Below are 14,246 nucleotides of genomic sequence, written 5' to 3'. Positions count from 1 at the left end.
GATTTATATTTCCACCGGCTGCACTGAAGCATCTTTTTATAGGAGTACAGATGCTGAATCCAGACATTAGGAGAGTTTCAACCTCCAAGGTGATAAAGACTATAGATTCATGAACCCCTCAGGCATCATTTGAAACTAGAGGTGGTATTTAGAGTTTTGAAAGATAGGTTTCACAGTATAAGTAGGCTGTAAGTAAGCCACTTCTGAGCCACTTTTACACTAACCTGGAATATACATGGTTGTGTCGGTTGGCCACATGCCTGCCCATTTGCAAATAGATCCACCTAAAGTGGAACGGTTGCACGGGCGGTCTGTAATCAGATACTGATTCAAAATCATTTGAAGTCATGGGGGACATCTGGATCTGCCAAAAATTCACACCAAATGTGCGGGTGTAACCCCAACAGTTAAGAAATAGAATTTCCCTTCGGAATCAGATATTGATACTGTGATCTGGCCTCTTTTCTCTCATTCCTATTCTCTGGGGAGTGTCATCTAGTTTCAGAAACTTTTAGACATCTGCACTGTCAGACAACTTTCTAAATGGTAATCAACCCTGTACTGTGATTAATTCCAGGATACATAATGCATGTGAAAACAGGCATCCTAAAGGTCAATAGCTCTTTCCTTAAAATTAGCTTGAAACGGATGGATACCTACATTAGCCTTTGAGCCTGGGACCTACCCCACATTGCTCACCTTGTCCTCAGGCCAACTAGGACACTTCTCTCAGCCTTTGATGAAATTTTAACATTTCTGACTTAGCATCTTGGATTTTGGAGACATTCAGGCAGGACATTTGATTTCTGGGCTGATTTCTCATGACAGCCTGTGTTAACAGTTCATGAGCTTCTTTAGCCCTCAAATTCATGCTTTGTTCTCCTCAGTTCATGCTTTGTTCTCCACTCTTGGCTTAATGTAGTTAATCTCTAGATGCTTCAACAGTCTAATTTTGCCTTCCAGGAATCTCCAAATCAGTCTCCCTTCCTCCCTCCTTCTCCCTCTTTTTTTCTCTCTCTCTCTCATTTTCTCTCTTGCATCTAGTGTCCATTTTCTTCTATACCCAAACAGCTAGGATTCTTTTGTAAATGAGAAAGAAATTTAATTTACTTAACAGGCTTAAGAAAAAGGGGGGGGTAGCAATGGGTATTAAGGAGGGCACGTATTGCAAGGAGCACTGGGTGTTATACACAATGAATCATGGAACACTACATCGAAAACTAAAGAAGTACTGTATGGTGACTAACGTAACATAATTAAAAAATAGTAATAATAAAAGAAAATAAAGAAAAAGGTCAGGGGGTTTGGACACACACAAATGGAAGGTCTATGAATGGTTCTAATTTCACATGTGGCTATATCCAGATATTTAAACAATGTCATCAGAAAGCATCTCTCTTCATCTCTTAACTCTGCTTTCCTTTATATTGGCTTTACTTTCAGTAGAGCCTTCCCGCATGGTGGTTCCTAAACACCAAAGTTCTTACGTTCAAAGCTCTACAACCCTAACCCAAAAGTACTGTCTTATACCCAGGAGTTACAACAACAATAGAAAAGTCTTAGGATTGAATCTTTTGGATCAATTTAAGTCATATTCTCATGCAGAAATCAATCTCTCTGGGGGCGCCTGGGTGGTGCAGTCGTTGGGCGTCTGCCTTCGGCTCAGGGCGTGATCCCGGTGTTCTGGGATAGAGCCCCACATCAGGCTCCTCTGCTAAAAGCCTGCTTCTTCCTCTCCCACTCCCCCTGCTTGTGTTCCCTCTCTTGCTGGCTGTCTCTCTCTGTTAAATAAATAAATAAATAAATAAATAAATAAATAAATAAATAAGAAATCAATCTCTCTGATCAGGAAGATGGAAAACACTAGATGCTCAGGTCTGGGTCACATGACTACCCCTAGAGCCTCAAAGATGCAATTAGGCCTACCTCAACCACATGCACCAAGCAGTATCAGGTAATGTTTTGAGAAGAGGGTGGTATGGAATCAGACAGGTCAAACCAATAGGCATCCACCATAATCCACCTTCAATTCTGCCAGAAGGAAAATATCCATACTCCTTAATGCGGGATCCAGCACCCACTGTGATCTCATTCTGCTTTCCTCTTCTGCTTCATTCCTTCTCCTTCTCCCCTTCACCAACACACTCTTTGTTCCAGAAGTACAACTCATGGTTTTCCCAGACTGCCATGTTTTCACTCTTCAGTAACTTTGGCTTGTTCCCTAGAATTCATCTCTTGACTGACGTCTTCCCCACTCATCAGGCTAAGTTGATGCTCCTCCTGTAGCTTTCCACTGCACACTATGCCTACTTTTTTTTTTAGTTTGAAAAATATTTAATATTTAACTTTAACAAATATTTAATGAGAGCACAGTATGGGAATACCCTCTATGCACTGGGTATAGTCAGCAGTGAATAAAATAAAACCTTTCATTTCGATGAGAGAGAAAGACAATGAACGTCATACACACAAATACATCACACACAAACAATGAACAGGACACCCACAAACACACATACAATGCCAGATAATAGTAAATGCTATAAAGAAAAGTAGAATAGGCCTTGAATGCAGACTCTGTGTCTTCCACTTTTGGTATTCCAATGCCTGTCATAGAGCCTGGCACAATTCAGGCACTTAAATGACTTAAAATAATAAGTGAACTAATGAATTAATTACAAAACCAAACAGGATACTCTTAAAATTCATGTGTAATTGGAAACTTTTTTCCTATTATATTCCTAGTGTTACAAAAACAAAATTTTTAAGCCTTTCCTAAAGTGAGAACTGTTTGATACCTTTCAAAATTTAAAAATATATACAATAAATATTTTCTAATGAAGGACGTCTATTTTGATTAGGGATAGTCCGTGGTAATAATAGGTGTGTATTATTAATAGATTGCTTTCAACCTACGTTGCTACTTGGTTTTTGTTTTTTTTTAGAGAGAGAGAGGGAGGTGGGGGAGAGGCAGAGGGAGGGAGAGAATCGTCAGCAGGCTCCGTACCCAGCACAGAACATGACACAATGCAGAGCTACACAGGACTCAATCCCACGACCTTGAGATCATGACTTGAGCCAAAATCAAGATTCGGACTTTCAACCAACTGAGCCACCCTGGCGCCCCAATACTTTTCTCAGCAATTCCTTCTCCTGAAATCCCTGTATTAGAATCTAAAGTGATTGATAACTCCACTCTGCCTTTACTTCATAATATTCTCCAGTTGGGAGGAATAAAGTATAGAAGTGCTTTTTTGATTACTTTAGGAAACCATGGCTAATACATTAAGAAAATCATACCTAATGTGATACGGTAACAAAGACTTATCCACATAAGTGTAGTATTCCACGATCTCCAAGACATTCACAGGTACATTGCCTTCACACATTTTAAATATCTCCTTTCAACTATGTGAAAAGTAATGAATATTCTGACCAAAATCCTTCTTCTATTTATCTGAAGAGCAAAACATTACTGAAGAGATTTGGGATGAATATTTTAAGGGGATGCACTGAAGATGAATCCAGAAAATGGCCTTTGTTTGCATCATTCAGAGTTCAGTGAATTTGCTGATTATAATGCATTTTATATTTGATTGTAGAAAGCACTCATCTCAAATATTGGAACTCCCTAAGCCCATGTATAAAATGCTCCTATGTATAAAGTACTTTGTTTTCTTGTTTCTATCGTTCTCTCCTCAAAGCTCAATAAATTCCCACTCACATCAACTTAAGGAGTTACTCCCCAACCTTCATGAGATGCATCTCTCAGCCTTAAACAGTGCATATTTGTAATTCAGTCTTGCTGTTTGAAATCAGTTAACTGCTTTGTGGATTTTTAGGTACACCAAAATCAGCTAGGACCCTTGGAATGCAGACTGGGAAGACCTTAATTTAGGATGAAATGAGCTCAAACCTTTATTTCTAACAAGCTTCCCAATAGATTCAGATGTACAATAACATCTGAGAACCATGAACCTAGAGATTCTAGCCACTTACGTGTCCTTGGCCATTGAAAGTTCAGACAGACGACTCCAGGTCTGAGTTTCAGAGTTCCTCATTCTATTGACACTTACTCAGCTCCTCCTTCGCAGTCTCAGCCTCTTTTCCGGGGGGGGGTATGTATACAGTGATGAACAACAAGAGTAACAAAAGAGCAGCTGCCCTCCTGGAGCTTACATCTCAGTTGAATAACAAATGTGTAAATAAATACATGCTATAATGGCACATGATGATCATATGGTGAAGAAAATGCCGCGGAGCTAGGCAGGTAACCACTGAGCAATATCGTTCCAGGAGAGAGGAACAGCAGGTGAAAATGCCCTGAGGACGTAGGAGCATCAGGGGGCCGCCAAGGAAAGACCAGTGTGGGTGGAGCAGAGAGCTCCAGGGGCAGAGTGGTCGGAGTGAGGGCAGAGGTCCCTGCAGGACTTCAAATCATGGAGTGCTTCGTGGATTTGGATGAGAAATCTGGATTTTATTCTTTGTCTTGGGAAGTAGCTAGATTTAAACAGAGGAGACATGGTCTGGTTTACATTTTTTAAGTATTACTCCAGCTGCTGTGTAGAGAAAAGACCACAGGGCTTCCTTCCTGGAAAGAGGTAGATCAATTATTCAGTAAGACATGATGATGGGAAGAAGTGGTCAGAATCAGGATGTGTTCAAAAGTAAAGCCGTTTGGATCCGCTCATACACTGAATGGGAGAAAGGCAAAGAAAGGGATCCAAGAGAAATTGTCTACCTAGTAATGTTCTGGAAATTTGCACCTTGTTTCATTTATCGTTTTTTCCTTCTCTAATTCCTAAATAATAGAGTGTGGATTTATTTAGATTTATGTAGGTTTATGCTTAATCTTCTATAGCTTCTTGAAAGGACATTAAAGTTTCTGCTCCCACCACTAGTTGTCAGGACATGGCAAAGAGACACACACATCATCTCCGGCAAAGCCTCCCATTCTCCCCCCATCACCAAACCAAAAGGTTTCAAGAATTTAAGACGAAGGGATTGGCATTTGGCAGCCCTGGTGGGAGCTAATGACTGACAGCAACAGCATGAACGCGGTACATTCTATGAGCAGGAAGGGCAGATGTGAGGTGTGGCTCCGTGGCTCTCTGCTCCCTTCAGGTGAAGGCAGCCATTCGCACCAAACAACCTCAATTAAATAGACTGTGGGCTTCTGAAAGGCAGCTCTTTCTGTGGCGAACATCGCTTTCCTTGGCTTCCTGTGCTCTACTTCAGAACCCCTCAGTAAATGTGAACCTAATTGAATTGGCCAGCAAGAAGAAAATAATTCTCTGTTTGTAAAGTAGATTGAGCCCAGAGGTATTTCTCAACAGGGCTTTAAAGCTGCCACTGAAAACAAGATTATATTTTATTCCAATTACACTGAAATGAGTTCTGCTATATTTACATATGGAAAATATCCAGAACAGTTCAATTCAGTGAGTGGCAACATTTTTCACAGCCTAAGGCACCATTTGGGGATGTTGGGGACGGAGAGAAGGAGAGAGTGAGTAAGGTGGACGGGGTGGGAGAAAAGCTAGCCCCAAGCTAGCAAATGAATTTGTACATTTGTTCAGGGTTCTGTTGAGCGAAGAAATAGAGCCATCACATCAATGTTTTAGTCATTTGAAAACCACCCTCGTGACCTTTGCCATACCGTTTGTGTCAGTCAGAGTTCTCCAGAGAAACAGAACCAATAGGAACAGAATCAATATACCTAAAAAAGAGATTTATTTTAAGGACTTGGCTCTTACAATTGTGTGTGAGATCTGCAGGGCAGGCTAGAAGTTCAGGCAGAATTTCTGGCATGATCTTGAGGCAGAATTTCTTCTTCTCCAGGAAACTAAAGCGTTTGCTCTTAATACTTTTCAGCGATAGGATGAAGCCCACCCACATCATCAAATAGATTCTCCTTTATTTATAGTAACTGATTGGAAATGTCACACCTGCAAATTACCTTCACAACAACATCTAGACTAGTGCTAGACTAAACAGCCAGGTGAGTAGCCTAGCCAAGTTGATACCCACAATTTAGCCCCTTGCCCTTTTACCAGCTGTACTATCATTCATTCATTCTTTCATTCATGCAGTAGATATTTATTGAATGCTCCCATGCCAAGCACTTTTCTCAGCTGTGAGAAAACAATAGTGAATTAGACAAAGTCCCTGCCTCCAAGAGCAACATTCTAGTGGGACACTCAGGGGGAGGAGCAAGTTGGGTAAGAAGAGTTCTGCTCTAACTATTCTCAGATTAAGAAGCCTTTAAACATCCATGCAGAGCTATTGTATAGGCTGTTCAGTAGTAAGGTCGGGAGAAAATAAGGAAATATGCATTACTTAAAATTTTTCACTCATCATAATGAAATCTGAGCATGAATGTAATGTTAAGAAAAACATGCACAAAATCACCAAGTTAGTGTGCTGGCTATATTTTCCTAATACACTAAAAGCAATATATACAGCTACTTTGTTTTCTTCATAATGCTGATTTTTTTTAAAAAACTAATTCTAGAAGGAAGGAAGGTATTGCCCGTTTTTCTCCATAAGAATATAAGTGCCAAGAGTTCAAGAACCTCGTGTGTTCTGTCCACCATCTTCCCAGAACTGCTGTGTCCTCAGATCTTAAATCCAAGATATTGTGGGTGGTAAGCACTGCACTGCAGGAAGGAAGGAGAGGGTTCACCAGCTGGGAGCTGGATTGTTCCTCCCCACCACCGGTCCTGACACAGTGAAACCCCAGGCTTTCTTTTATATGTGAACCCCTCCAATATTTGCTTGTGGTCAGCAGGCTTCAAGGAGACCTTCAGAGGGAGGAGGAGAGAAAGGTTTTGCAGGCAGAAAGCGGATCTCATGTTCACAAATGAGCAAATTTCAGAAAGTCTGTGGGAAAAAGAATTAGTAACCCGAGTTTGAAAGAGGTCACAGTATTTATCCAGGAAAATCTTTAGAATGAATTGGAGGTGGAGGGAGTCCCAGGGTTTGTTCAGGAGAGTGTAAAAGTAAAGGGCTTTATTACATGAGATCTTTGAATTTCTTAAATGTGAGACGTAGTGTCCTATTACTAATGGAGGGGCTGATTTCTTCATCAGTGTCTGGAACGGTGCCTGACACATAGTAAGCATGCAGTAAACATTTACTGAAAAAATGAGTGATGAATGAACAATTTAACATTTTAAATGTTTATCCGTGGTATACCTAAAAATTACCTCTTACTTATAGCGCATAAAATGCACCTTCCCAGTAAGGAGGGAGGTGAGGACGAACAATTAGTGAGCCGTTGGGGCTGCAGATCTGCTCCCTGGTATCAGTCAGCTCAAGCTTACATTGTGATCCTCTATCTGAGGGGGAAGAGAGAGGGTTTATTTGTCAACCCTCCTGAAGTCTTAATAACAATTATATTCATTCTCTCTAAATTTAGGTTTAATCATGCTCTAAACTTAAAAAAAAACCAGTGATGTTGGTTTGAGGAATATATAGTTAATGTAATGTGATAATTCACCCCCCCCATTTAAACAGATTTATCTCCCCAGTCACGGGAACCATGCACAAGTGCAGGACTCACCACCAGCAGGTTCAACAGGCACATCCCTAACTGCGTTGCACCTTCTTTGTAAGCAGCTGGGAAGGAGAAAAATACCCAGAAGACATGGAGCCAAGTATGCCTGTGTCCTTCTCCCACATATGCCCAGTAGGGAGCAGTGGGAGAGGAGAAAGGGAAAAGAAGCTGGAAGTATTGATCCTTTAGTTTCTGTCTTGGGGACTAGAGTGGAAAGTTCCTTCCTTTATGGCGACAGGAGGAGTGGGGCAGTGATTATCCAAATGAACGGTTATTTCAACATTAGCAATGCTTTAGAAAATCTATTTGTCTTCCCTAGAAATCAAGTGTGTTGACATTTTCATTTGCCTCACCCCCTCCCGCCTCAAGGTTGCGAAATCTTTGATGTCTGGATCAGGCCCAGGTGTTGATCCCTTATGGACGAGGCAGCATTTAACCACTGCCGATGTTGAGGTGATCTACCACCTGGCTCCTCGCTGCTTCTGAGGGTGTGAGGAAACAATGACCACTTTCCCCGTGGATATTATTTTTAGAAAGCTGTGCCCACTGTGGGTATAAGGACATCTTGGGTGTTTTCATATGGTTGAGGTGAAAGGAAAGACACTCTTCTCCAAAGGGCAGGGGTTCGGGTAGAGCCAACCAGAAGCTTGCTGGCATCAACAGTGGCATTGCTGCCCCGCGTTCACTTGATGAGGCAGCAAAAAGCTTAGAAGGTGGGGAGTGAAGACTCATGCTTCAGAAGAAATACACAAGCACACTGTCTCACACACACGCACACACACGTACATGCACGATCTGTAGCACTAGTTTTTAGAAGTTCTAGACTGTGTGTAGGAGAGAGACTGAAGATGGGTCATAACACAGGACACGTCTTAAGTTTCCCTGATAAAGAACACGGTAATGTTGATTCAACTACACAGTAATGCAGTCAGCTTTCAAGAGTACTTGTAGAACCAGATTACTTTATATGTCAAACCACATAGAGCTATGATGTCTAGCTCAATGACAAAATATTTTGAGGGATTTGCACGAACTAATAAACATCATGCAATTTATTGGTGCATTTGAGTCTGTACCAAAGTCAACCAAAATATCTTAATAAAATGTACCTTTGCGTGACTTCCGTGTAATGAGGCGCATCTGTATGCTTCACTGGCTGATTCTAAATTCTAGTAACTTGTTTACTTAGGGAGATTTCGTAATAATGTAACTTAATGATGCACACAGTACAGCTCAAGTGATTCAATTTTACAAGGCTTTTTGTTTTTTGTTTTTGTTTTTAGTGTGCTGTGTCCTCTGCCTAGAATATTATTCATAATACTGTCAAAAGTCAGAAACAAACCCTTGAGATTACCTAGTGAAAACCTTTTATTTATAGCTGAAGAAATAGATTTAATAACAAAACCATGATGAGAATACAGTTCCCCTTTTTTTAAATTTTATTTATTAATTTGAGAGAGTGAGAGTGTAAGAGAGCATGAGCAGGGTAGGGGGCAGAAGCATGCTCCCCTCTGAGCAGGGAGACCAATGTGGGACTCGATCCCAGGACTCCAGGATCACAACCTGAGCCGAAGGCAGACGCTTAACCCACTGAGCCACCCAGGCACCCCAAGAACAAAGTTTTCTGCTCTCAATCCTTTGTTCTTTTACCCATCCTTTAAGGCCTAGGACAAGCTTCACCTCCTTCATGAAGACTTCCTTGACCCCCAGACTTTTAGGAACCCCTAATCGTAGTCTATGCTATACCATTTAGCGTTTGACTAAAAACTCTTCTCACTCCCCAAATTATATCTTACTCCTGTATCTCTAAGGAGATTATTATCTCAAGGACAAAATCCATGTTTTGTGATACCCTTGACTGAAACACCACAGTGCCTAGCGGAATTATGTGCACCATGATTATCTTCTAAGGGACTTGTTCCTTTTCTAATGAATTCAGCACTTTGCTCCTTGTCACTTCAATGCTACCATCCTTTTTCACAATGTAAACTTTCATATGCATGACTTTCCATCCATACGCGCACGTGTGGGCGCACACACACACACACACACACACACACACACATGCCGGACACCTAGCACTGTGCCTGGCACATAGTACTCAATATCGCTTGCAGAGAGAGAGAGGGAAAGAGAGAGAGAGGAAGTTGGTTTTGAAGTTACTATAATCAGGGAAGGTACACAGGTACACACAAAAAGTAGGATTTCAACGGAGCCTTTAAAGAAAATATATTGATTAACATGCAAACAGGAGGGAAAGTTGTATTTAAGGCAAAGAAAATCCTGTATTTTATTCCCAAATGGAGCACTTTTTCTTTGTTTAATCGCAGGCCATTTACTTAAGCTCTCTGAATCTCTATTTCCCTACCTGCTGAGCTAGGATAATATTATATATTTCATAGTGTTGTTATAAGAAATAACTGAGATAAATTATGCAGTAGGATTCAATAAATAGTAGTTATTAACAACAAAAATTAATATTAACTCCCTGAATAAAGAAGCCAGTAGAAGTGCCGTGAAGGCATAATGGGTAGCTCAATTAGGCTGGAGCCACATGCTTTACTGAGGGAAATGACAGATGGCAGTGGAGGGACGCACCAGATTTAGTCACCATCTCTCACCGACTACCTCTAAGCTTAAAGCTAGCAAATGCATCATTAAATTCACTGCGGGATGTGGTGAAGGCCAAGGACTATGAAGCAGTCCTTTCTCAGTAAAAAGCACATAAGTTTTGAATCAGACAAGACACGGGTTGTAATCTCAGATCCAGCAGTGGAGTAAACTTGAGGCATTTGGCTGTAGCAGGTGACAAACAAGGACTATATACAAGCAGCTACCATGATGCTAGGCACACGGTGGACGCTCAAATCTTCGTTCTCTCATCTGTGATGCACCAGCATCAATTCCCACCGCTCTCTCTACCTTTCTTTTTTTGTCTTTGCCTCCTCCTATGCTTTACTCTGTCTTTTTTGGTCACCCGTTTCTTTTGTCTGCTTACCTATACCTTTGGCATTCAGAAGTGTTTACTGAGATTCACTTGAAAGCATTTATAGAGCACTTACTGTAACTCGGGCACTGTGCTAATAACACGAGATTCAAACACCGCTACCTGTGCTGCCGTGGAAGTACTTCAGACTCATTTGTATGAACGAGCTTATCTTCTGAGGGTAAATTAGTTCGCAGAGTGCATCAGCGTGAAGTTAAACAAAGCCACATTATAGGCCAAATGTGCTCCCATTTTCTGTAGTTCCTCAAATGTGTGTGGGCATAGCATAAACAAAACCGAGAAAATCTGGGATAGGTACCACTGGCATGGCAGGAAGCAATAATGAATAATGGTAGAGACACTAAAGTCAAAGTATAGCCAGGCATATCCTTTTGACCCCTGAATCCTACTTTTGCAATTTCGCCTGAGGAAATAATTATGGAGATGTACAAAGATTTAGCTAAAGGATGTCCCTTGCAGGCTTGTTTATATAACACTGAAAAAGTAAAACAAGCCTTAACATCTAATGCTAGATGAACCCAATTATGCTTTATCCATATAAACTGTTAATAAATGATACCACAGAGGAATAATTATTAACATGGAAATAGGACCAGGTACACTATTCCCTGACCAAAGCTGATTGCAAAGCAAAATATCCCAGGTGAGCCTGTGCTTGTAAGTATATACAAATAGAAAAAAGGAGGGCTAACAGGATATTAAAAATAATGAACTCTAAAGGTGAAATTATAAATTTCTGCTTATTTTTTTGTTTCCTGTTTATTTCTAATTTTACTTACTTTCATGTGCCGCTTTTGTAACAAGAAAAAGTGCCGTAGTTATAAATGATATATATAAGTATACATACATATAAATGACGTATGGATGAATAGATAGAGGGTAGATTAGATAGAAGGTTAGCTAGATGGTAGATTAGACAGACGATAAATAGATGATATATATAAATGATATATATAAGTATACATACATATAAATGACATATGGATGAATAGATAGAGGGTAGATTAGATAGAAGGTTAGCTAGATGGTAGATTAGACAGACGATAAATAGAAGCGTGATAAATAAATAAATGGTAGATAACTAGATGGTAGATTAGATAGTAGACTGCCTACTGGCAGACAGATAGATGCAGGATTAGACGGAAGAGATATAGATGGAAGAGTAGTCAAATAGGTGATGGATTAAATAGGTAGATAGTAGATTAGATAGATGATGAATTAGGTAGAGACAGACAGATATAGACAGACGATGGGAGAGAAAGAGGGAGAGAGAGACGAACAGACCTAGACGGGTGATGGATAGATAGATAGATAGATAGATAGATAGATAGATAGATAGATGATAGATAGATAGATGATAGATAGATAGATAGATAGATAGATGATAGATAGATGATTGATAGATAGATAGATGATAGATAGATGATAGATAGATGATAGATGATAGATAGATAGATGATAGATAGATAGATAGATGATAGATAGATGATAGATAGATAGATGATAGATGATAGATAGATAGATAGATGATAGATAGATAGATAGATAGATGATAGATAGATAGATGATTGATAGATGATAGATAGATGATAGATAGATGATAGATAGATAGATGATAGATAGATAGATAGATAGATAGATGATAGATAGATAGATGATAGATAGATAGATGATAGATGATAGATAGATGATAGATGATAGATAGATGATAGATAGATGATAGATAGATAGTAGATTAGGTCAATAATGATGAGAGATACACAGATGACAGCTAATCTTCAAGTCCAGGAGGCACGCAGAGCAGCCCGTGCAGCCGGCGGGACAGTCTTTCGGGAGCCCAGTGCCGGGTCATCCGTTACAGGCTAATGAAAACAGGCAGCGTCCCGACAGTTGTGCCTGAGCGGGTCCCTTTCTCGTCAGGTCGACGCCCACGGCAACATTCTGCTCAGCACCCTGGAAATCCGGAACGAGACGAGCGGCTCGGAAGTGCTGACGGGCGTGAGCGAGCCCAAGGCCACCAGCATGTACTCGTACGACAGCGCCAGCATCCAGTACCGCAAGCCGCTGAGCAGCCGCGAGGGCTACGGGCGCGCGCTGGACCGGCACGGCGCGCACAGCAAGGGCCGCATCCGCCGGCGCGCCTCGCAGCTCAAGGTCAAGATCCCCGACTTGACTGACGTCAATTCCATAGACAAGTGGTCCCGAATGTTCTTCCCCATCACCTTTTCTCTTTTTAACGTCGTTTATTGGCTTTACTATGTACACTAAGGTCTGTCCTAATGGTTCCTAAACGACTACTCTCCTCTCCTCTTGATTCTTAACCCCACAGCCGCCCCCCCAGCAGCTGCGATGCTGCTGGGTTTTTTGAGGTAAGAGATTCAGCCATCCAATTGGTTTTAGGTCTTGCATATCAATTTTATTACGGCACCATGTTTACTTCCAAAAACAACACACACACATGCACACACAAACACACACACAAAACTTTTTTTCCAGTCTACTGTGGTCCAGGTTATCAGCTCTCTCAGAGCTCTATTAATTGCCATGTTTACAAACACACACGGGCGCACACACACACACACAAAGAGAGAAGTTAGATAAATCTTTAGCAGTCCTTCCTACTTGCCCTGGATTTTATCGATTTATTTTCTAAATGAGAATGAAGGAGGACCTAGGTCTGCGCGCACTGCTTCCTGGTAAACTGTAACAATCTCATGCTGCCAAAAAACAACACAATTTCCAGGATCTCAGAAGAAAAAACAAAGCCATTGACAAGTTACAGATTTCCAGGAAGAGGGGGAGATAAAAGGAACCTAGATGAGGAAGGAAGACTCCCATCCACCCTCAAGTCCCCAAAACCCCCTTGTAGAAGGGGTCCCAGCTCCATGGGAGAGGAGGGAGGGATTGACAAGGGCTGATGGAGGTTGTGCAAAACAAATCTGCCATCTTCACTTCACCATTAAACTGGATATTCTGGAAAAACAAACCAAAAAAAAAAAATGCTTCTTTCTCAGACTTGTAAGCAGATTTAAAATAAGCACTAGAATCCATCATGGTGGCCATTGAGACATTTTTCTCTTGTCGAGAATAAGGAGTCTGGGGCCATGGTGATTTCTTTAACTATTCAAACGAGCAGCCCTGAACTCATTTTATTGCCTCTGTGCCCTGAAGCCATGTCTGCACACATCCCCAGTCCCTGCTCCAGAGAGAGTGAGGAAAGAGAATGGAGGAGGAGGGCTTCGATAATGGGATGGTGAGCACTTTTTGCTTGAAAAAAAAATTTGCCCTTTCCATGAGAAAGGCAAGTCTTATGTGCTGTGAAAAGGGTGCCTGGGCAGTTACGTATACTGCCAAATCTTAAATCAAATAGTATATATTTCTTAGCCTTCCAGAGAGTAGCACCTAATGGTGACAGGCCTTGTTGGACAGGCCTCAGCGAGCACCTTAGGGCTCTGCTCTCTGAGCTCTGCATTCCAAAGTATGAAATGAATGCTTCAGGAAATGCACATACACCCTCTTTGCTGTCATTCTCCTCTGAGGCCAGATTTCTATTTGAAAGAAAAACTTCAAAGTAGGAAAACCACAGATAACAACAACAATGACAACATCACTGGGCCTTCAAACACGCATACCAGCCCCTAAAGCATAAACTCGTCTGCACTCATGAATCATTGTCATTAC

General features: G+C 41.1%; 1 protein-coding gene across 2 annotated transcripts in view; it reads left to right on the top strand.

Moving 5' to 3' along the window:
* GABRB1 (gamma-aminobutyric acid type A receptor subunit beta1) overlaps positions 1–12,833 on the top strand; it is a 359,381-nt gene extending 346,548 nt beyond the window's left edge. For both annotated transcript variants that reach the window (XM_008701447.2, XM_008701446.2), the window contains exon 9: positions 12,486–12,833. In XM_008701447.2, the coding sequence (XP_008699669.2) occupies positions 12,486–12,833 (348 nt within the window). The remainder of the gene's footprint in view (positions 1–12,485) is intronic.
* The last annotated feature ends 1,413 nt before the right edge of the window (positions 12,834–14,246 follow it).

The sequence above is a fragment of the Ursus maritimus genome, unplaced genomic scaffold, assembly GCF_017311325.1.
Source record: "Ursus maritimus isolate PB19 unplaced genomic scaffold, ASM1731132v1 scaffold_8, whole genome shotgun sequence".
NCBI classification, from domain to species: Eukaryota; Metazoa; Chordata; class Mammalia; order Carnivora; family Ursidae; genus Ursus; species Ursus maritimus.
Note: the sequence above shows the minus strand (reverse complement) of the source record. Positions and strands in the feature narration are given on the sequence as shown.